The sequence below is a fragment of the Hemitrygon akajei genome, chromosome 22, assembly GCF_048418815.1.
Source record: "Hemitrygon akajei chromosome 22, sHemAka1.3, whole genome shotgun sequence".
Classification (NCBI taxonomy): Eukaryota; Metazoa; Chordata; class Chondrichthyes; order Myliobatiformes; family Dasyatidae; genus Hemitrygon; species Hemitrygon akajei.
Window position 1 is genome coordinate 31,633,377 of NC_133145.1, and position 21,071 is coordinate 31,654,447.

Genomic DNA, 21,071 nt, shown 5'->3' on the forward strand with positions numbered 1-21,071 from the left:
TGCATTTCCCCCTTTTTTTTTTAAAAAAAAAGGTGCCAGCTACTGATTTCAAAAGACTATCACCCCATTGAGGTCCTGCAGCTTTAGAACAGAAAAGGTAGCATATCAATTCACATTGAACATCCCCACAATCTCAACAAAAGGCCACAAATCAAGCTTGTCGTAAAGTCAGTAGCAATTTTAGACTACTGAGAAAACAGTCAAGTTGCATGCCATTTCTAATGTTATCAAACCAATCGTGAAAAAAAGCTGTTTTTAAGATGAGAATCTACTTCAGTCCCTGAAGAGCAATGCTAATGATTCTTTCAAAAGCAGAAAAATATGGTCAGTGAACTAACAGTCAAAGCTGACTACAATATACTCAACCATAACCAATCTGTGAACATGTTAACATTTAACCACTGGGTTAGGAAGATCATGGAAAGTATTCTGGGTGAATTTAGACAACGCTGTTTTCTATCAGCTCATTTTTACCATTGGATGGTAAAACGTTACCTTCTCAAGTATTTATGATCCAGAAAATTCATTCTAACCTTCCCTAGCACGGAGTAATTTCTATTCCTTCCCCCCCCACCCCCACTACACCTTTCTTTACCATTTCTTTTCATTACAGTTTTCTACTTGTGGTCCCCCTTGCATTTACGTAACTTGTGTCACTGTTCAGTAGCAGAACGCTTATCAATACAGTGAAATATTCGCATTTTGTTTCCTATTTCTAGCAAACTGTAGTTCATGTTAATTCCAGACAATATATTTGCATGTAGTGTGGCACACTTAAGATTTTCAATACATTTATAGCATTTTTCGAACATGTAAAGAACAAAGCCTATCTGTACTAGTTTTCTGATTCCTTCAGTAATAGTATAATGAAAATGAGTAACATTCAACACTACAATCAGGCAATGCCTCTGCATTTAGAAACTGAAGAGGAATATAGGAGGATGGTTCTGGGACACTGGCTTTGTCCGCTGTTGTTTGGACAGGCTGCAGTGTGGTGGTGATATCATGCACCCAGCACACTGATTTGCTGCTGTCCACTGCCCATTACTACCACCAACAAAACAGAACTGTTGCGGATATTGTCAGTATTACATGCTGTTTGAAACTTTGCACATTAGAGAAATTTTCTAGACCTCACTCAGCAATGAAACAGCGACTGTTAATAGCTGCACTTGAAGCATTATACTTTCACACTGCAATAAATCAGACCCACACAGGAAATTTCAGGTCACTGTTAACAAGACTCAGGGATGACCACAAGCCAAAGAGAATGGCTGCAGCACAGGACTGGATTACAAGATTGGACGCACATTAGAAGCCTCGTTTAGCTATAGACGCTATCTAAAGGTGGGCTTTCAAATCGCCCCTCACAACTGAAGCCTCAGAAAGCTGCAGACAGTATCTGATGGTGAGCATTCAAATCACCCCTCACATCTGTCCTAGTATTGCTGCCACTAGCTCCATTAACTTTCAAACCTTCACATTAATGCTAAAAAGAAAAAAATCCATCCATACAGAAATATTTAGACAAAGTAAATCCTGTAGAATCAAAGCATTTATTTTACCTTGTTGTAAATAGTAATTCTCCAGTGAGATGGCTATAGGTTATGACAAGGAATGGTAAATACGTAGCACCATTGAAAATTTTAAGTTTTATATCTACACGAGTAAACTATTCAAACTTGTAAGCTATTAGCAATTTACTTACTCAAGCTGTACTTTTTTTTAATTAAAAAACAGCTTACTAGCTATAATTTTACATGCGCTTTGATTAACATATTCTATTTAAAATAAAGTTTTGTCGCAGAATTTGGCTTCAGCAAAATATTCTTTTAATCGTAAACTGTTAAAAATGAATGTTCTGTAGGCACTTAATTAGCTTGCAAAACACAGCTTCTGTCAAAAAAGCAAACAATACTATGTACATATATGTAAAAAGTGTTATAAATAGGTTTTAAACCATAGATACTATATACATCTTCAAATTAAAACAGTAATGTTTTTTTTATTCCTCTAAAGATGGCATCATACGGATTGTGGTGATCTATGGTAGCTCATTCACGCTTTCTTAGAATGACATAGATGATTCCACTGCACAGCGCCAGGGGAAAAGCAATCCACGCCAAAATGTAGGCAAATCCATAGCTCCCATCGTAGCGTTCTCTGTGAATGTGCGGGTACTGCACCGTATATATGGCAGCTCCACTCATCACACAAATGCCTGAAAAATTAACAAGAGTTTTGTTTAGGGTCTTTGTAAATTTATGCCTTGGTATTAAAATTGATTAACAGCTGATTAACACACCAAAAGCATATTTAATCCTCCAAGATATGCAGGATATGACTAGAAGCCCACTGGATGGAACAAACAAGGTTTGTGTGTAGAGAGACCAGAAACTGCTGGACTCAGGCTACCATTACAATTGTAACCCCACCAAGAATAAAACCAGTTTTACAAGCTGCTCCACATATTTTGGCTTGACATCGATAGCAGCTGCTGCCTCAGAGTTCCAGTTTTATTCCTGACCTCCACTGTTGACTTTGTGGAGTTTGTAGGTCCCTCATGTTTTTCTCCAATGTTTCTCCCTTTACCCCTATATCCCAAAGACGCACCGATTGGCAGAGTAATTGGCCATTTATAGACAAAGTATAGAAAGACGATGGGGATGTGGGGAAAATAGAAGTTGATGGGGATGCGGGGTAGCAAGGTAGTTCAGCAGTTAAAACATCACTTTACCCCAGCAAGGGATCACTGATTGGGCTCAATCCCAGCCACTGCCTGTACAGAGTTTATACATTCTCCCCGTGACCATGTGGTACTCCAGGTTCCTCTCACTTTCCAAAGATGTACAGTCTGGGCCAGTGAGTTGTGGGCATACATTGGCACCAAAAGCATAGCAGCACTTGTGGGATGCCTAGTACAATCCTAGCTGACTTGATTTGACACTAACAATGCATCTCATTGTATGCTTTAACCTACATGTGAGAACTAAAAGTAATCTGATCTAAAATGGGATGCCACTCTATGGCCTAGCCTGCAGGGCATGTACCACAGTCCTTCACATTTCACAAGCAAGCCCAACCATATTTTAGCAACTATTCAATACTCAGTCATCTGGCCTCACCCTACCCAAGATATTCTCTGCATTCTACCATCCATTCCTTAACTCTTCTGCTACATAATTCTAACTTGTTCTCTCTCTTTTCCAGTCCTGAGGGAAGAAGAATCAGACTTGAAACATTAATGGTTACTCTTCTCAGAGATACAGCCTGACCCGCTGTGTTGCTAGCATTTTGTACCTTTGTTTTAGTGTTAATAGCTGCTGCAAAAGCAGAGGGACAAAGAACCTGTCTCCATGCTGTATAAAGCTGTGACTTCAAGCAAAGAAAACGGAATGATGTGTAAACCCAGCATAGAATCTGAACTTTTCTGTTTCATCAATGAATAGTTTTGGTTGAAATTATTCTCAAATCTTTGCACCAAAGATGAAGTTATTGTTAATCTGAGTCAGAACCCAAGTTTACTTCAATGAGAGTCAGCCTCTCTGATGAAGGGACTCCCGACACACTTGCTCAACATCGTCCGTGCATAAGAAGTAGCATTAGAGCAATAAAGTGGATTTAGAAATGGCTCAAGGGGTCTTCTTTATTAATTTGCATCACTGGACAGACAAAGTGCTTTTTGCACACTCCAAGTATGAAAATTTTAACCTGCTAGAGAAAATCTATGAAGGCGTGTGACATGTGGAAGATAAGATTTCTGCTGCAGCTCTTGATGCAAATTGGACACATTGTGGCTGTGTTACAGACGAAACGTAACAATGGCCTCTAACCTCAAAGAACACCGACTGTATTCCACCTAGTCCATAAAGCCATCCAGTCAGCCCTGAAGAAAAGCTGTTAACTAGATCTTTTAAAAACGCAAACACGGGGAAACCTGCAGATGCTGGAAATTCAAGCAACACACACAAAATGCAAACACCAGCATTTTGTGTGTGCAACTAAATCTTTTACTTATTTTTAGAGTACAAGCAGCAATGTTCCTCACAAACATCCTTGCACATGGCAAGAATGTACAACATAACAAATCTCTTATTAACAAATCTTCAGAAAATACACTACAGTTTCTTAGCAAATCTCCAAAAAAGGTAATACTTGTGAAAATTCAAGACCTGAGATATTAACAGAGACTGAAAGAACTCTAATGTAACAAAATGAACATTGCAACATCATGAAATCCTTTTTTTAAACTTAAGAGCATATAAAAACATGTTCAAAAGGTAATTCAATCAATCAACTACTCCCACATGCTGTGAATCATTTAGGAAGAAGTCTGTAATAAAAACAATTTAAATCTGTCCAACATTAGGTTTTCTGTTCAAATTTAAGTCTTTACATTTCCATAACAACAAAAAACATAACTGCATCATCGGAATTATTTTAATCTTGTTTGCAGCAGCTCGGCTCACCCTATTTTGTTGCTGTACTCAATTCATTATAATTTGAATTAGAATCCTAGCCTGGGATGGTATCAACAGTGTGCATTTTGCTGCGCCAGTTACTATCTTCCTGTTTGTCTGCATTATTATCAACAACAGAATGTGCAGTACCTTGAGTGCATGAACAAGATATACTTTGGGTCTGAAAAAGACCAGGGTAAATGCCATCAAGATTATTGCAAAACCAACATTAGTACCTTTTAAAGTTAATAGTGCACTTAAAAAAAGGAATTACTGTACATTGGTTATGTAAATGTAATAATACTCATCTACCTATCAATCATGTCACTGAGGTCATGCTTAAAATTCAGTATGTTGGAACATTGCTTCATAGAATTGGTTCACAATTGAAAGGAACAAAATCAAACATTTTCTAAAGGTTTTTAAGTCCTTAAGCAACACTGCTGATACAAAGAAATCTAGCACTACGATGCCTTAGATTTTTGCACAGTATTGTGTTTGTCAATGTGGAGTTGAGGGCAAGTTTGCAAATCCCGCAGGGGCAAAGGATATTGAGGGTGGAGCACCGTGGGAGGGGTGCGGAACAGGTGGCACAGAAGGAGTGCCCGGGTGGAGGCTGGTACAGGTGCAGACACAACCAGGCCCGAGGCCCTGGCTCTCCTCCTCTGCCACCTGTTCCGCACTCCTCCTACAGTGCTCCACCCTGCCAGAATAACAAACTTGCTCTCAACTCCACATTGACAAACACAATACTGGGCAAAAATATAAGGCAGCCTAGCGCTAGACTGTATCAGCAGTGCTGGTTGCAGATTTAAAAGCCTTTGTAGAAAATGTTTCTTTTTGTTCCTTTCAGTTGTGAACTGATCTTATGAGGCAATGCTCCAACATACTGGAATTTAAGCGTTAACTCAGCGACTTCATTGATAGGTAGATGGGTACTATCACATTTAAGTAACCAATGTAGAACCTTTCTCTTTTCTAAGTGCACCAGGCAAGGTCATTTGATTTCAAACAACTGGTTTATTGATCAATACAGAAAGTCTCTCTGGTGCTTCCCACTCAATCCCCTCTTTGCAACCATATTTCCCTCTCCCTGTCCCCTTCCCACCCTCAGTCTACAATAGAGACCCACATCAGAATCAGGTTTATCGTTCACATAAAATGAAATGTGTTAAATTTTGCAGCAGCAGTACAATACCTAAAATTACTATAGTCTGTGCAAATAGCTTATGCGCCCTAGCTATATATATGTGCCCAAGACTTTTGCACAGTATTGTGTATTCAGATATAATTCAACCAACTGAAATTTATTATATATCGAAGTTCAAAGTGAATTTTACTATCAAAATATATACTTGTTACCATATATTTTCTTGTGGGCATGCTCAATAAACCTATAGAATAATAACCACAACAGAATCAATGGAACGCTGCCCACCTAGAGAATGCAGAAGACAACAAACTGTGCAAGTACAAAAGAATAATAACTAAATAAGCAATAAATATTGAGAACATGAGACGAAGCATATGAAAGTGAATCTATTCATTTGGGGAACATTTCAATAATGGGGCAAGTAAGTTGAGTAAAGTTGTCCCCTTTCATCAAGAGCCTAATAGCTGAGGGGTAATAACTGTTGCTAGACCTGGTGGTGTGAGGCCTGAGGCTCCTGTGCGTCCTTCCTGATGGAGGCAGCAAGAAGAGGGCATGTCCTGGATGGTGAGGGTCACTGGTAATGGATGCTGCTCTCCTGCGACAGCGTTTCATGTAAATGTGCTCAGTGGTGGGGAGGGCTTTACTCGTGATGGACTGGGCCTTGTCCTCAACTTTTTGTAGGATTCTCCATTCAAGGGCATTGGCGTTTCCAGACCAGGCTGTGATGCAGTCAGTCTGTACACACTCCACTCCACATCTCTCGATGTCTAACTTTTAGATTTCATGCCAAATCTCCACAAACTCCTAAGGAAGTAGAGGAGCTGCTGTACTTTCTTTTTAATAACACTCACGTGCTGGGCCGAGGACAAGTCCTCCCAAATAATAACACCCAGGAATTTAAAGCTCTTAGGCTGAAATCACAAAAGACCATAAGATATAGGAGCAGAAGTAGGCCATTCCACCCATAGAGTCTGCTCCACCATTCAATCCTGGGCTGATCCATTTCCTCCAGTCATCCCCACTCCCCTGCCTTCTCCCCATAACCATTGATACCTTGGCTAATCAAGAACCTATCTATCTCTGCCTTAAAAACACCCAATGACTTGGCCTCCACAGCCACTCATAGCAACAAATTCCACAGATTTACCACCCTCTGACTAAAGTAATTTCTCATCTCTGTTCTAAATGGACGTCCTTCAATCCTGAAGTCGTGCTCTCTTGTCCTGGGCTCCCCTGCCATGGGAAATAATTTCACCATATATAAATCTGTTCAGGCCTTTTAACATTCAGCATGTTTCAATGAGATCCCCCCTCAATCTCCTGAACTCCAGGGACTACAGCCCAAGAGCTGCCAGACGTTCCTCAAACAGTAACCCTTTCCTTCCTGGGATAATTCTCATGAACCTTCTCTGAACCCTCTCCAATCTCAGTATATCCTTTCTAAAATAAGGAGCAGAAAACTGCACAGAATACTCCAAGTGTGGTCTCGTGAGTGCCTTATAGAGCCTCAACATCACATCCCTATCCTTATACTCTATACCTCTAGAAATGAATGCCAACATTGCATTTGCCTTCTTCACCACCGACTCAATCCGGAGGTTAATCCTTTAGGGTGTCCTGCACAAGGACTCCCAAAACCCTTTGTATCTCTGCATTTTGAATTCTCTCCCCGTCTAAACAATCACCTGCTCACCAAAGCTTTCTTCCACCAAAGTACATTACCATACACTTTCCAACATTGTATTTCATTTGCCACTTCTTTGTCCATTCCCCTAAACTATCTAAATCTCTCTGCAGGCTGTCTGTTTCTTCAACACTACCCGCTCCTCCACCTATCTTTGTTTTGTCGGCAAATTTAGCCACAAATCCATTAATCCCATAGTCTAAATCACTGACATACATCGTAAAAAGCAGCTGTCCCAACAGCGACCCCTGTGGAACTCCACTGGTAACCGGCAGCCAGCTAGAATAGGATCCCTTTATTCCACTGTTTTATGCCGACCAGCCAATGCTCCGTGCATGCCAGTAAATTCCCTGTAATTCCACGGGTTTTTATCTTGCTAAGCAGCCTCATGTGCGGCACCTTGTCAAAGGTCTTCTGAAAATCCAACTACACCACATCTACTGCATCTCCTTTGTCCACCCTGCTTGCAATTTCCTCAAAAAATTGCAGTTGGTTAATCAGGCAGGATTTTCCTTTCAGGAAACCATGCTGGCTTTGGCCTATCTTGTCATGTACCTCCAGGCACTCCATACTCTCATCCCTGACAATTGATTCCAGCAACTTCCCAACCACTGATGTCAGGCTAAAAGGTCTATAGTTTCCTTTCTGCTGCAGAGTAATATTTGCAATTTTCCAGACATCCGGTACAATGCCAGAATCTATCAATTCTTGAAAGATCATTGTTAATGCCTCCGCAATCTGTCCAGCTACTTCCTTCAAAACCCAAGGTTGCATTCCATCAGGTCCAGATTTATCCACCCTCAGACCATTAAGCTTCCTGAGCACCTTCTCAGTCGTAATTTTCACTGCACAAGCTTCACTTTCCTGACGCTCTTGAATGTCCAGTATACTGCAGATGTCTTCCACTGTGAAGACTAATGCAAAATATGCATTCAGTTCCTCTGCCATCTCTGCATCTCTCATTACAATATCTCCAGCGTCATTTTGTATTGGTCCTATATCTACCCTCGACTCTCTTTTACCCTTTATATACTTAAAAAAGCTTTCAGTATCTTCTTTGATATTAGTAACCAGCTTCCTCTCATAATTCATCTTTTTCTTCCTAATGACCTTATTAGTTTCCTTCTACAAGTTTTTATAAGCTTCCCAATCCTCTATCTTCCCACTGGCTTTGGCTTCCTTATATGCCCCCTCTTTAACTTTTGCTTTGGCTGCTGTCAGATGTTGTCCAATGCTGCAGGCCATTCACTCTTCTGTTTAAAAATAACTCAACTCTTTTCACTTCTACAACCAAGGTAAACATCAGTATTCAAATAATGCAGTTGTAGTTTCCAAAATATACTTTGTACAACTGAAACAATGTTTCCTTTCAATATTCTTAATAAATATAGAAACTCAATTATGTGTCAATTCTACATGTATGTGATACTAATCCATTAAAAAGCATGAAATCAAACACTACAAACCTTGATAAATTGGAGTTTAAAGATAAAGAGAGAAAGTAAACAATAGCAAATGGAATCCTTCTGATAAGATTTGCATCTCAGATCTTGTGCCCCAAGATCTTGAACAATCAGCTGCAAATGAAATCTGTGCCGTTTTACTGTGCCATTTCACAATCAGATTGTTTGAAATAATTCCAGTCTTGAAATCATTATCAATTGTTTTTTTAAACCCTCCCAATTGAAGATTTGATCTTTGCTTCTAATTAATATGGTAAGACCTCGTACGCTGTGACACTATGTTTATCATTCAAGTGAGTGAAGTGGAGACGGATTACATGAATTACGCAAAAAAAATCCAGCAGGTCTAACAAGAAGTTGAGAGCTAATGTACTTTTGCCCTTCGCTGCACAGGGGTTAGAATTAAAGGTGGGAAAATTTAGCTGCAATTCTAAAGAGGTGTGAGGCCTCCCTCAGAATACTGCATAGTTTTGGCCAATAATACCATACAGACACAGTAATATTGGAGACTGTACGAAGGACATATTCATCAGGCTAATTCCTTGTAGATTGGGTCATTTTACAAGGATAAACCAAATAATTTGACTCTGTATCCTTGGAAATAAGATGATCTTATTCAATATACATAATCCAAAGGGAGTTTGACAGAAATATTATTGAGATATTTTCACCACTAGATGTGTCATACAAGCGCACATAACTACAAGGGGCTGGTTAGTCGAAAGGACACAGAAATGTCCTCTTGCAGAGAATAGCGAATCACTTGGCATTCTCTGTCTGAGCGAGTAGTCCATGTTGGATCACTGTAAGTACTTAAGGAGAAGCTGGTTAAGTATCTGACAAACTGAACAGTAGGAAGGTATGCAGAAACAGCACAGAAGAGGAGCTGAAGCCAACATGGATTGGACATAATCACATTATATGGCATGCAGGTTAGAATGGCTTACTCCTGCTCCCATTTTCTTGAATTTTTACTTGTTCTGTTCAAAGATCCACAATGCTTGAGTTCCTACTTTCAACTCACTATCAACACAATAACTCTTGTATTTGAGAGCAGTCTTCGGTTTGTTTCTGAAGATTTCAGAATCCATATCTTCATCTATTTGTTCTTTTTTGAACACTCTCAAGACACCAAGGCTTACCCCTTGGCACTTGAAGCCATTAACTTTCCTAACTACCCAAGTTCTTCCAGCTTATCTAGTTTTTGTTTAACCTTAGCCAATCTTCATACTACTAAAACTAGGTCAGCTAACTCACAGTTAAAGCAGAATCTTGCATGCCGACCAACTAATTCTATCCCCAGTTCATTTTCTGCATATTCAAATACTTCAACTTTCAAATCTCCACAACTATAAACTTCCACTTCTTTGCAATAATTCTCATTTCAAAATAAAAGGAAACTAATTGTGTAATGTTCACAGGTGCTTCTTCAATTATTAAATTTCAGAGCAAGTGACCTTTTCCTAATAGCAGTCTCTTTCTCTAACACTCCCCATACCATCTCTCCACACATTCCACCATGCATGCCTGCACAAACTCTCCACAGCTGAGCACATTAAAAAAAAATCTCAATTTCAAAATAAATTGCTCTGGGTCTGGCTATCACAAAGTACAACAGAGTTCCTATATACTTGTTGCACTAGAACTTAAAAAATATGAGTAAGTGATATTTAGCATGTGCCCTACCATGGCACTTTGCACCATTCTGAGATCTAAAACATTAGACATCTGCTCTGCACTTATTCTACATTGTACCTCAGCTGTCAATCATGCAATTTCCAGATAAAAGAGCACCAGGCACAGAATGATTGATTTTGAGTTTAACTTCAGATGATTCCTGGAAATCTTTAAAATGTAAAAGGAAATGGCATTCATCAATTCAAACTGTCTGACCCACATTTTACTCATCTGACACAGACAGCTTTTCCCTGTTTGAGATTAGTGATTTTCAGGATCAGGCAGAACTAAAATTTCTACACTATTATTACCCAGAGCTCAGAGGAAACCAGTCTAAAAATATACAAAGAAAACTATTGTTAATGCTTTCATATCGAACACAATTTATCAAGCGCAGCTTGTTACTGTGGCAGTTTTCTAAAATGGGCACTGAAATATATGAAGAGAAAAGGGCTAAAAGCATTTACACTATTTGAGGACCTGAGTTATAGGGAAAGGTTGAATAGGTTAGGACCTTTATTCCCTCGAACATGGGAGAATGAGGGGAGATTTGATACAGGTATACAAAATCATGAGGGGTATGGACAGTCTAAATGCAAGCAGGCTTTTTCCACTGAGGGTGGGTGAAACTCAAACTATTGCTCCTAGGTTAAGGGTGAAAAGCGAAATGTAAAAGAGGAACATGAGCAGGAACTTCCTTCCTCAGTGATAAGAGTGGGAAATGAACAGCCAACAGTTGTCATGGATATGGGTTCAATTTCAGCATTTAACAGATATTTGAATAGGTACACAAATGGGAAGGATATGAAGAGCTGGTGTCCAGGTGTGTTTTGATGGGACTAAGCAGATTAATAGTTCAGCATGGACTGTATGGCCCAAGTGCCCATTTCTGTGCTATAGTGTTCTATGACTATAACTAAAATGGTGCTGAAAGGGGAACAGACTGCAATTTTTAACCTGACTCGGGGAAGTAATTTCCAATCCTTCATGCACACGTAGGATGCCACTCGTGGCTTCTTGGCACTTCCAAGAGCTCGCAGGTCTGAGTCACACGCACAGTGCTAACTTACCTGCTGGAGGTCCTCAGCTGCAACCACTGGTGAAAGCAAGCTGGTTGCTTCATGTGATCCAACGCAAGGATTGCAGAGAGATGTGGAAGCAGCTACCTTGCTTCTTCTGTGCTTGGTTAGACATCTCAATGCAAAGATGCACATCCAAAGATCAGCATGTTCTGAGCCAATATAACAAATTGGAAGGTCTCACCAGCAAAGGTCAGGGAATCCTTGCCTTTTAAAGCACTAGAGCTGTACAAATGTTCGCTTTTCATAGAACGCACCCAAACGACAGTCAGGTAAGATCCATCTTGTTAACAGGTGCTTCCTTCCATTAACGCCTGCTTTCACATCCACTCTGGAGCCACCTTATCACTTTTCAAAGGTCAAATTCCAGGGTAGCCTGTGCCGTACATGCATTGGTTGGTTATGATGTCTGTCCGTCGATTTTGACAATGACAATGGGGTTTGTGCAGGTGATCTGATGTGTGTTTGGAGGTAACTATAGAGGCCAATTCTTGAACGACATGGTCAAGGGAGTTGTCCTGATTCTGTAGGCATGGCCGTTGCTGTCGTTTCCCTCTTCCGTCAGGCTCTCTCCAGGTCCTTCTGATACCTATTTTATAAGTTGCTTTGAGAAAGTTTAACCAAAGCATGCCAACCAGTTCTCAGATCCCATGCTCCAGGTGTTGGGGAGCAATACTGGCTTTCACTCAGACTTTATAGAGGTCTGCTGCGGTTTCTGCTTCCCCATGATAACTGGCCATAATGCTGCTGCTTAGGGAGTGTGAAGTCCTCCAAGCCTTTAACATATCTGGTCCAATGAAGTTGTGCTGTCAGGATCACAGCTTCAATATTGGTCATCTTTGCCCTATTGAGTACTTTCAGGTTTGTGCTAAGGTCCAGCGGGCAGATACCCACAATGGATCTCAGGCTGCGCATGTGGAAGTGCTCCAGCAGTTTGAATTGCCTTTTGTATACAGTCCATGTTTCACAGTCATACAGGAGGACAGTGAGGACAACAGCCTTGTACATGTTGATCTTAGTGGACAACAGGTTATTGTACTAGCTTAGCACACATGACTGCAGACACTTTAAACCGGTGGAAGACTGCCACTCAAGCCCATAAGGCACTGCACAAATGAATTTCTAAGTGCACATAATTTAGACTGCAGAGGCTGTGTGCTAGTTAACCAATCTTTTAGGTATTTAAATATCCAGAACATCAGCCGTAGGCATTCAAAACACTTGAATAAATCCTCAGCTCCAGCCTCGGGCTCTTTAATTGATCGCCTCTGTGAGATGTTTTTACCCTTCCAGGAAATGTAATGGAAGCCAGTGGCCCTTAGTTGTAATTAGGGTCAGTCTTAATGGACAAACTGGTATCTTTCATCTATTACAGAACTGCACACTCCAACCAAACTCTCAAGCCCTCTGCCTTAAAGAAAACCCCAGTAGAATCTGTTTTGGCACACAATTTTTAAAATCAATCAATCTTACACTGTCTGACCAGAGCAGAGATTCCTTGCTGTCCACCACCCAATTTATTCAGGGACTTTAGCCAAAAGGATGTAGTAAGTTGCAGATGCCATGAGCCAATATTTAGCAAAGCCGATGATGTACTGATAATGTATCTGGAGTGCCAAGTGAGTGATTTGTGTGTTTCATTCTTCATAATGTACAACCCAGTAACTTAAGAGACCATGTTAAGAATTGTAGAACAATTGTACACAACCAGAAAAAATCTTCCAACAACAAAATTAGCTGCTTTACTTATCCATCAGTTACATGGACATAGTGAAAATATAAATGGTAGCTCCTGGAGCTTACCTGCAAGTAGCTGAAAGATTCCAGTGATGTAAAAACGACCGCCTTTCTGAAGCGTAAATAGCTGGCAGAAAAACAAAATCACCGACAGAAAGCTGAAGATGACGGAAAGAATCATCATTGCCTGAACAGCTTGCAGCCATTCTGAAAATACAGGGCAAAAGAAAAAACGTTACAATGCATAGAAACGGCATCACAAAATCTTTTTGTTAATTCTGAATAGTCACACTCCTTTACAATTCTACAAATATTGTGGTAAGCATAAAGATCTGTTTTAATATTAGGATAAGTATCTACATTGCAGCATGCAATATTCCACCACCGAATTATTGCAAAAATGAAACTTAAAATGGCAAATTCAGAGCAAGAATAGGGAGCTTGGCCTGTTGAGCGTACTCTATCATTCAACAAGTTCATAGCAGACCTGTGACCTAAAGTCCACAGTCTTCCCACCACTAACGTTCTACTGGCTTGCTTATCAGGAGTCCACCTAACTCTGACTAAAAATAATTCCACAACTCAGCCTCTACTGTCTTTTGTGGAAGAACAAATTAACATAAAGGCTATGACATCCATATCAGTGCCAGCTGGTACTAACTGAACTCCCAGATCAAAAAACTACTGCTTCTTTCCCATTATGTCTGATTTTCTTTGGGTTCCAATGCTTGGGCTGCACTAATGGTGACCGCAGAAATGTCACATGTTTACATTAACTGGTGCTAACTAACTACTTCATTTTCCCCCTCCAACAGCCTGTTGAGTTCTCCAAATCAGGGCACCGAAGGAGCTTGATCATCAGCACCACTCCCAACTTCAGCTGAAAACAGTTTGCCACAAGGGAACATGTTCCCAACAACAATCATTTTGGTTTTCATTTTCCGCTTCATGACCTCTAGATTTCATAATTATTGAATTATTTTCAAATTTCAGGAATCACTGTAGCCAATTTAAAGATAGTAATATTCCATTGCACGAAGGGAAAAATGGTGACTGGATCGTATTGCCAAGGTGGTGATGGAGATAGATACAAAGGAGACATTTAAGAGTCTCCTGCATAAACACATGAATATACAGAGAATAGAAGGATATGGACCCTGTGCAGGCAGAAGTTAGTTTAATTAGGTATCATTATGCAAGTTTGGCACAACATCGTTGGATGAAGGATCTGTTTCTGCACAAAACCAGTCCATGATCAAAGTAGGATACAGAAATTCCATAGCAAGTGCTAGAAGAATAGCTGTTTGCTAGGACTTAAATGAGACCCATCTTTTTCTTCCATTAGTTCTGTAGGACCTTTTACAAGGCAAATACCTAAGTGGGGTCTATATCCCCACCTTCAAAGTGCTTTACCACACCAGCCTAACATCTACATTTACCACCCAACATCTCTGGGGTTAGAACTTTGTGTTAAAAGAATCTACTGTGACAGAGGGGCAATAGCAGTGCCAACATTCAAAAGGCGATGCTCGCCCCATGTTGAGAATAAAATACTGCCCCAAGGTCTTTCAGTTTACTGGAGGGTGAGATTTCAAAGTTAAATTGTATTAAGGTTCCATCTACAACAGCCCTACATTTTATATTTAAAAAATGCAATCCCATGCACGAGTGTTCGGTTGCTCTTTTAGCTTCAGTCTGTTGGCTAACACAGCAGAATTTGAATACATTGCACTGTCAGAATGAAACAGGTGATTGCTCAGCAGATTTTGTTTCAATCATTTGAGTTTCAGAACCAAAACATACGTAAAAAAGTGATCAAGTTCCACTAAAATTCAACAGCTACCAATTATTGCTGCTTTAATTAAAAATGGTGCCAGATCAAATACAGATGGATTTAATTCTTTTGTTATTACACTAATTGCCACTGGTATTTTGCAACAATGGCTCGAAAAAAAAATGGATGATGAATTACAACTTAGAGCTTAGAATAACTCAAATCCAGGCCAGCATCGATCATTCCCTGGAGGAGGCAGTATGTTCAAAGTCAGATATGTATGGATTAGATAGTGATTAATGTTCTGGTGAGTAGACTCTAAACAAAATGTGAACTGGCCTTTATCAGAGCAATGACAACTTTTTTGTCATATTCTGAAATCTCTCCCTTGTTTATAACAATTGGTATTCCAAACTAGTTACAAAAATTCTCTGCTTTTAAAGGTCACAGTAGATTCTTATTTCCACCTCCGATGGTGCCAGTCTAACTCGTATAAATGTCTGGCACAGTCACTCTGCCTCCCACCCGTTCTGCGGAATAATATGCAAAGCTTCTGACAGCCAAATGAGGAGGCAGACAATGGAATGCAACCTGCAGCAAGTGACATTAAGCATGAAATTATAACCAAAACTGCTGGGATAACTGGTAATTATTCACGTAGGGCACGCAACAGAATATCTGTAATAATGTCTTTGCCACATTATTAATTATTAATGGATTTTAAGCGTCACCCTATCGTTTCCCGACAATTAAAAAGTAGGCAAATCTTAACCACTTTGCAGAATTGCACTTTTTAAACCCGTTTTCTTGAACATTGTGTTGTCAAGAAATTTTTTTCCATGTAATACTAATTACTTTAAGCCAAGTCTCAATACGATCCTGCATAATTATTTGGATATTAATCTTGGAAGAAATGGATTTAGCAATTTTTTAAATAGAAAATTTAAAATTCTAATTTTGTCAGCTCAATTTTTACAACAGACTGGTCCACTCTTCTTCTTTATTCTTAAGGAATATCAGTATATTTGTTTCTGAAACTGCATTAATTCTACAGCTGCTTCGTATCCCTCTATCACCAACCAGGCTGCATTTTTCATTCTCAAAGCAGGGAGACCGTTTGGTGTCATGAAACTAATTGAAGTCTTTGGTATAGGTTGCTTTTCCAACTCTACCTGCCACAAACTGAATCTTCAAATTATGACGCTCATAGTGGGCTGTGAAATGAACAGCAGCAAAATTGGACCCAATTTCGCTGCAAGAGCACTTTGGAAATAAAAATGACCACAATTATTTTATTTGCAGTTTATTTTTGAGTTCCATTTTAAGTGGGTGTGGTATAATTTTAACATGCTCTGTATGCACAATAATTAAAACAACTATTTTCTTAGCAAAGCTAATTGATGAAGTGGTTTGACTTTTGAGATTTCCGATTCCAAAGCCAATTGCAATCTATGGGCTTAAAACAGAAATCAAAATGGCCCTAAAATAACCATTTGACGTGTTTCTGCCAACCAGTATTAAAAGGATTTGAATTAATGAAATATTTGATTTAACAGCTAACAAAATAATTGTGAAATACAGCCATTGCATACATCAGAAATGATACCAATGAGATTGAAAGAGTGAAGAGAAAACTTACAAGATTTTTTCTGGTTCTGGAGGAGCTGAGTTATAAGGAAAGACTGAATAGGTTAAGACTTTATTCCCTAGCGTGTAGGAGAATGAGGGGAGATGTGATAGTGGTGTACAAAATTATGAAGGGTATAGTAGATAGGGTAAAAGCATGCAGACTTTTTTTTCCACTCAAGTTGGGTGAGGCTAGATCTAAAGATCATGGGTTAAGTGTGAAAGGTAAAATGTTTAAGGGGAACATGACGGTACTTCTTCCACTCAAAGGGTGGTGAGTGTGCAGAACGAGCTGCCAGCGCAAGTGGTCAATGTGTGTTTGATATCAGCATTTAAGAGAAACTTGGACAACTACATGAATAAGTATGGAGGACTAGGGTCCAGGTACAGGTCAACAGGACTAAGCAGAATAAGAGCTTTGCATGGACTGGATGAGCTAAAGGGTCTGTTTCTGTGCTGTAGTGTTCTATGATGCTATTGTTCTAGACAAATGGTCATTTTGAACATGCCAAGCCTCCAGAAATTACCATGACACAGCATCACTAAAACAAACTTCTCTTGTCATGCGGTTTATAGATATTGGCAAACTCACCCATTCTAATTTGACCAATCTTGAAAAATTATTTGCACCTACACATCACAAGCAGTAAGATCATATTCAAAACTAAACTGTTTCTATCCTCCCCATCATGTCAAGCTTAAAAAAATCTCTTAATATTCAATAAGAACAGCTTGCTCCACTTGCAAGAATTATTGACAGAAGGGCCTTTTTTTTTAATTCTCTTGAATAAAAACTAAGTGAATTATTTTTAACTGATAGATTTGACTGTCATTAATTACTTCTTCAGCAGTTAAATTTGAATAGTCAACCCCTGACTCTGGGACATCATGTCATATTGCCAAGAGTAATAAGCGAGAGTACAGAAGCAACATGTTAGGGGGAAAAAAATTAATTGGAACTGAGTGGACTTGAATGAATGAGAGAATTCTGCCTACGTTGCGCTGTTGCTAGCTAATCCCAGCCCAGCCCTCTCTCCCTGCGAGATGCTGACTCTGCAAGGCCGGGCGTTGCCAGGATTTGCACTTGCGGAGCTCGACCACTAGGCGCCCCCACACTTCGAAAACTCGCAAGACCGCGCCCACACGCTGCCTCCACTTCAAAACGCTGCCCAGGAGAGCCGAACTAACCGGTTGCAGCTGGGCTGTGTATTGCACCGTCTCGTTTTAATCACCAAGCTTTCAGCACAAACGAACGCAGAGTGATCAAGTTTGCTTCCAGTTACAATGTCTTGCCTTTACTTAAAACGAGCAGACTGTAAACGTTTACACTCGATTGGAAGAGAACACACTCACTCACCATTCGTAGTATATGGCGCGCAGTTCCAAGCTTCAAGCCATGTGCAATTCTGCCAAATATCTAAACTATGGATGTCGCTGTAATACCACCAGGACTATACAAAAAATACAAACATCACAATAGGTCAAACATGTCTTCTGCAGAAGATGAAATTCCAGTCAATTTAACGAAAGCGTTCGAGTCTATATAGATTTAATTCTGAACAGTCTGAATTCAACATATGGAAGGAACTCTTATCCATTAGACTTGGTAACTGAAAACGACTTTTAAACTAAGGTTCTACTTTACTGCAATAAGGTATTCACGTAACTACAAAATTATCTCCATTTGGAAATTGTGAGCCACTGTTGCGGGAATTAAATTTCTGAAACAAATAATCTTTAACGAAAATACACCATACTTCCCACCGCGTTTAAAATTATATTTCGAGGTAAATCGATAGTTAAATCCGATCTTCTGCATGAGTCTTAAATCGAAAACAAATTCTAAATAATAGCCTTGCCGTTCGTATACAGTGCACGAAGTGCGCTTTTGTAATATACATCTGTCAACCTAAACCAAGAGAAATTTTCGGCTGTACTTACATTAACAATAGTAGAAATAAGCAGCAGAACCAGTACGGTCAGGTGAAGCACAATGATACCCGCCAACAACACGATCATTTTGATGCTTTTTCAAGTTGAAAACTAAAAAGGAGGGAAACCGAGAAAGAGGGGAGTGAGTTGACTGCCAACTGCCCCGAAAGAGCTGCGACGATCTCTGGCGTTTTCTCTTCACTGCAGTGATCTTATTAAAACTAGGGCGTGTCGGCAAGGCAGGATACGGAATGTCCAACAGAGGACGCCCCTGATCCCACTGCGGGCACCGTTAGATTGGGAGTAGACCGTATTCACTCGCACTGTTTAAACAATTTAATCTTTACAACTATTTAGAAATGCTCACTGCGACGAATGTTTGCATCGGCTGTGGTCACGTTGCTTTTATTTAAGAATGTAAAAACCTATCCAACACAAGATGGTGCAAAAATTTCCAGGACAAGAGGGTCAATTTTTGAAAAAAAATGCTACACGTTTTCTATTTGGATATGCAATATTTCAAAACTTTATATTCCTCTAAATGCAAAACGAGATCCAACAAATTGCTACATTCCAAATACACGGCGTATCGGAATCACCAATGTAAACATGTTCCTTTCGTACAATTTCATCACAGGAATTCCAATATCTATTTTAGAATGCGTTGATGCAATTAAACGAAATAAGCCACCAGTTACGGTTAACCTAACCTTCCAAATAAATAACCGTGAGCCCTCTAAAAAAGCTGGTGGCCCTCAGTCCATACGGATGCAGAGTGAACGAAACCCAAAAAATAACCGTTGAGAGAAGGATCTCGGTGTGCCAGTTTCAGGGGCTGTGTTTTTCTTAGTCCAAAACCCAGTGCGCTATTCACAAAGGCGCCATTCAGTCAGAGAACAAGTCAATTTTTGATACCTAACTTTAGGTGCCGATTAAAACGAGCAAGAGCGGATGACCATAACCAAGAATTAAGGCAAAAGTCTCAACGGAGGGCTGTAACCTTCTGCCGCCAACCTCCAACACTTATGGCGTTTTACAATCAATAATCGATTGATGGCATGGAGCCAGCGACCAATTCGTTAAATAAACAAATCGCAACATGTGGCAAAACGCATCAACATCTGGAAAGCCGTTTCAAATTCCACTCGTGGGATGACACTGACGTCTTTGAGTTAGCCAGTAATACATGTATATTTGTTACAGAAACGAACAGACAGGAATGTTAATATATCACAAATTATGGTGCAAAACGATTGCTTGTCGCTCACACCCCGTCCTGCTCTGCACGATTACTATTAAAAGCGCGGCTATAATTAAAGTCTCGCACCAACTTCCTTGGCTTTCCGCAAAGTTGGCTTGATTAATGAAACGCATTATATATATTAAAATAAAACGGCCGATCGGCTGAAAGAAGATGAGTTACCAAACACTAAGAAAGTGTTCGGGTGTTTCACACGATCTCGACACTTACTTTCCAACAGTTGTCAAAACACAGAACGCATTCAATTTAAGAAAATAAAATATCTAGTCGTTTTCATCTGGAAAAAAAAAGAGCAGAGATCCAACTTACTCTGTGACAGATCCTTAACAATCGAGCAGTGTGTATGTGTGCGTGTGTGTGAGAGAGAGAGAGACACCTCAACGCTAACAGCAAAGTCCCGTCAAAGAAACTTGAGGCTAAGAAGTGGCCTCTTTAGTAGGGACCAACGCCCTGGTTACGCACGGCGCCTGGGGTGTGTCCACAGCCACTTTCCAATCCCCGTCAGCGTGCTGTAGGAGGGCCGGACGCCGGCTACCGGGGGCATCACCCGTCATCGTTCGCGCTGCCCTCCTGTCAAGTCATAGGTGGCGGGCCACTGTACCATCCGCGGTTGTAGGACTCGCAAACAAACTACAAATAGGAAATGCCAGAGTTGCTGCTGCCAGTTTTAGCAAGCCCTGCGAAGTCAACGCCAGCAGCGCGCGTCTTCGCCACAAACTAGATCGTAGTGCAAGGTGACTCCAATAACGGCCGCATTTCGGGATTCGGCACCACACTTCGAATATTTATTTTTGCGCATCTTCTCTGAACCTGGCCACTTGATTCATGATTTCTATCTCAGAAATAAAGCCAAAAAGGAAAAGGCCTAGAGCTTTACGAATGAGTACAGCAAACTTGTTCTTGTCCGAATTCACGGGCGGAGGTTCCCGCCCTGCTCACAGGAACACTCTCAGTTGCGATGCATCATTGCAAAGAGCGCTGTCCAGGAATTCCAGTGACTCAGTTCCCCTGGTTACAGCTCGTCTCTCCCCTCCCTGTTCGTCTCTGCGTTGTTTATAGTTACAGACGGAAACAAATCGGCAGAGGCAACAAGGGAAATCCTGCCCATTACTCAACTGAATGAAACAGCGATGTCAATGGGAACTCCCTCTGGTCAGGGCAGAAGAATGTTAGTTCCCTTCCTTAAAATTACTTCGACAATTCTTTTTTTTTCCCTCAGTAGTAT

At 40.2% G+C, this 21,071-nt stretch overlaps 1 protein-coding gene across 1 annotated transcript; it reads right to left on the minus strand.

Moving 5' to 3' along the window:
- Window positions 1-1,537: 1,537 nt before the first annotated feature.
- Window positions 1,538-20,308, minus strand: pmp22b (peripheral myelin protein 22b). Its single transcript, XM_073025906.1, has 5 exons — window positions 20,156-20,308; window positions 18,595-18,696; window positions 18,011-18,104; window positions 13,320-13,460; window positions 1,538-2,221 (listed from the first exon to the last, which is right to left on the minus strand). Exons 2-5 carry the CDS (start codon window positions 18,670-18,672, stop codon window positions 2,055-2,057), a joined length of 480 nt encoding a protein of 159 aa, XP_072882007.1. The 5' UTR covers window positions 18,673-18,696; window positions 20,156-20,308; the 3' UTR covers window positions 1,538-2,054.
- Window positions 20,309-21,071: the final 763 nt, after the last annotated feature.

Bases quoted from the DNA above. Each gene is read 5' to 3' on its own strand.
- pmp22b (XM_073025906.1), bottom strand. From the start codon at position 18,672: ATGATCGTGTTGTTGGCGGGTATCATTGTGCTTCACCTGACCGTACTG. The intron at 18,105-18,594 runs GTAAGTACAGCC...TTTTTTGTATAG, and splicing joins TTATTTCTACTATTGTTAAT to TCCTGGTGGTATTACAGCGA. The intron at 2,222-13,319 runs GTAAGCTCCAGG...TTAATTTTTCAG, and splicing joins AATCTTTCAGCTACTTGCAG to GCATTTGTGTGATGAGTGGA.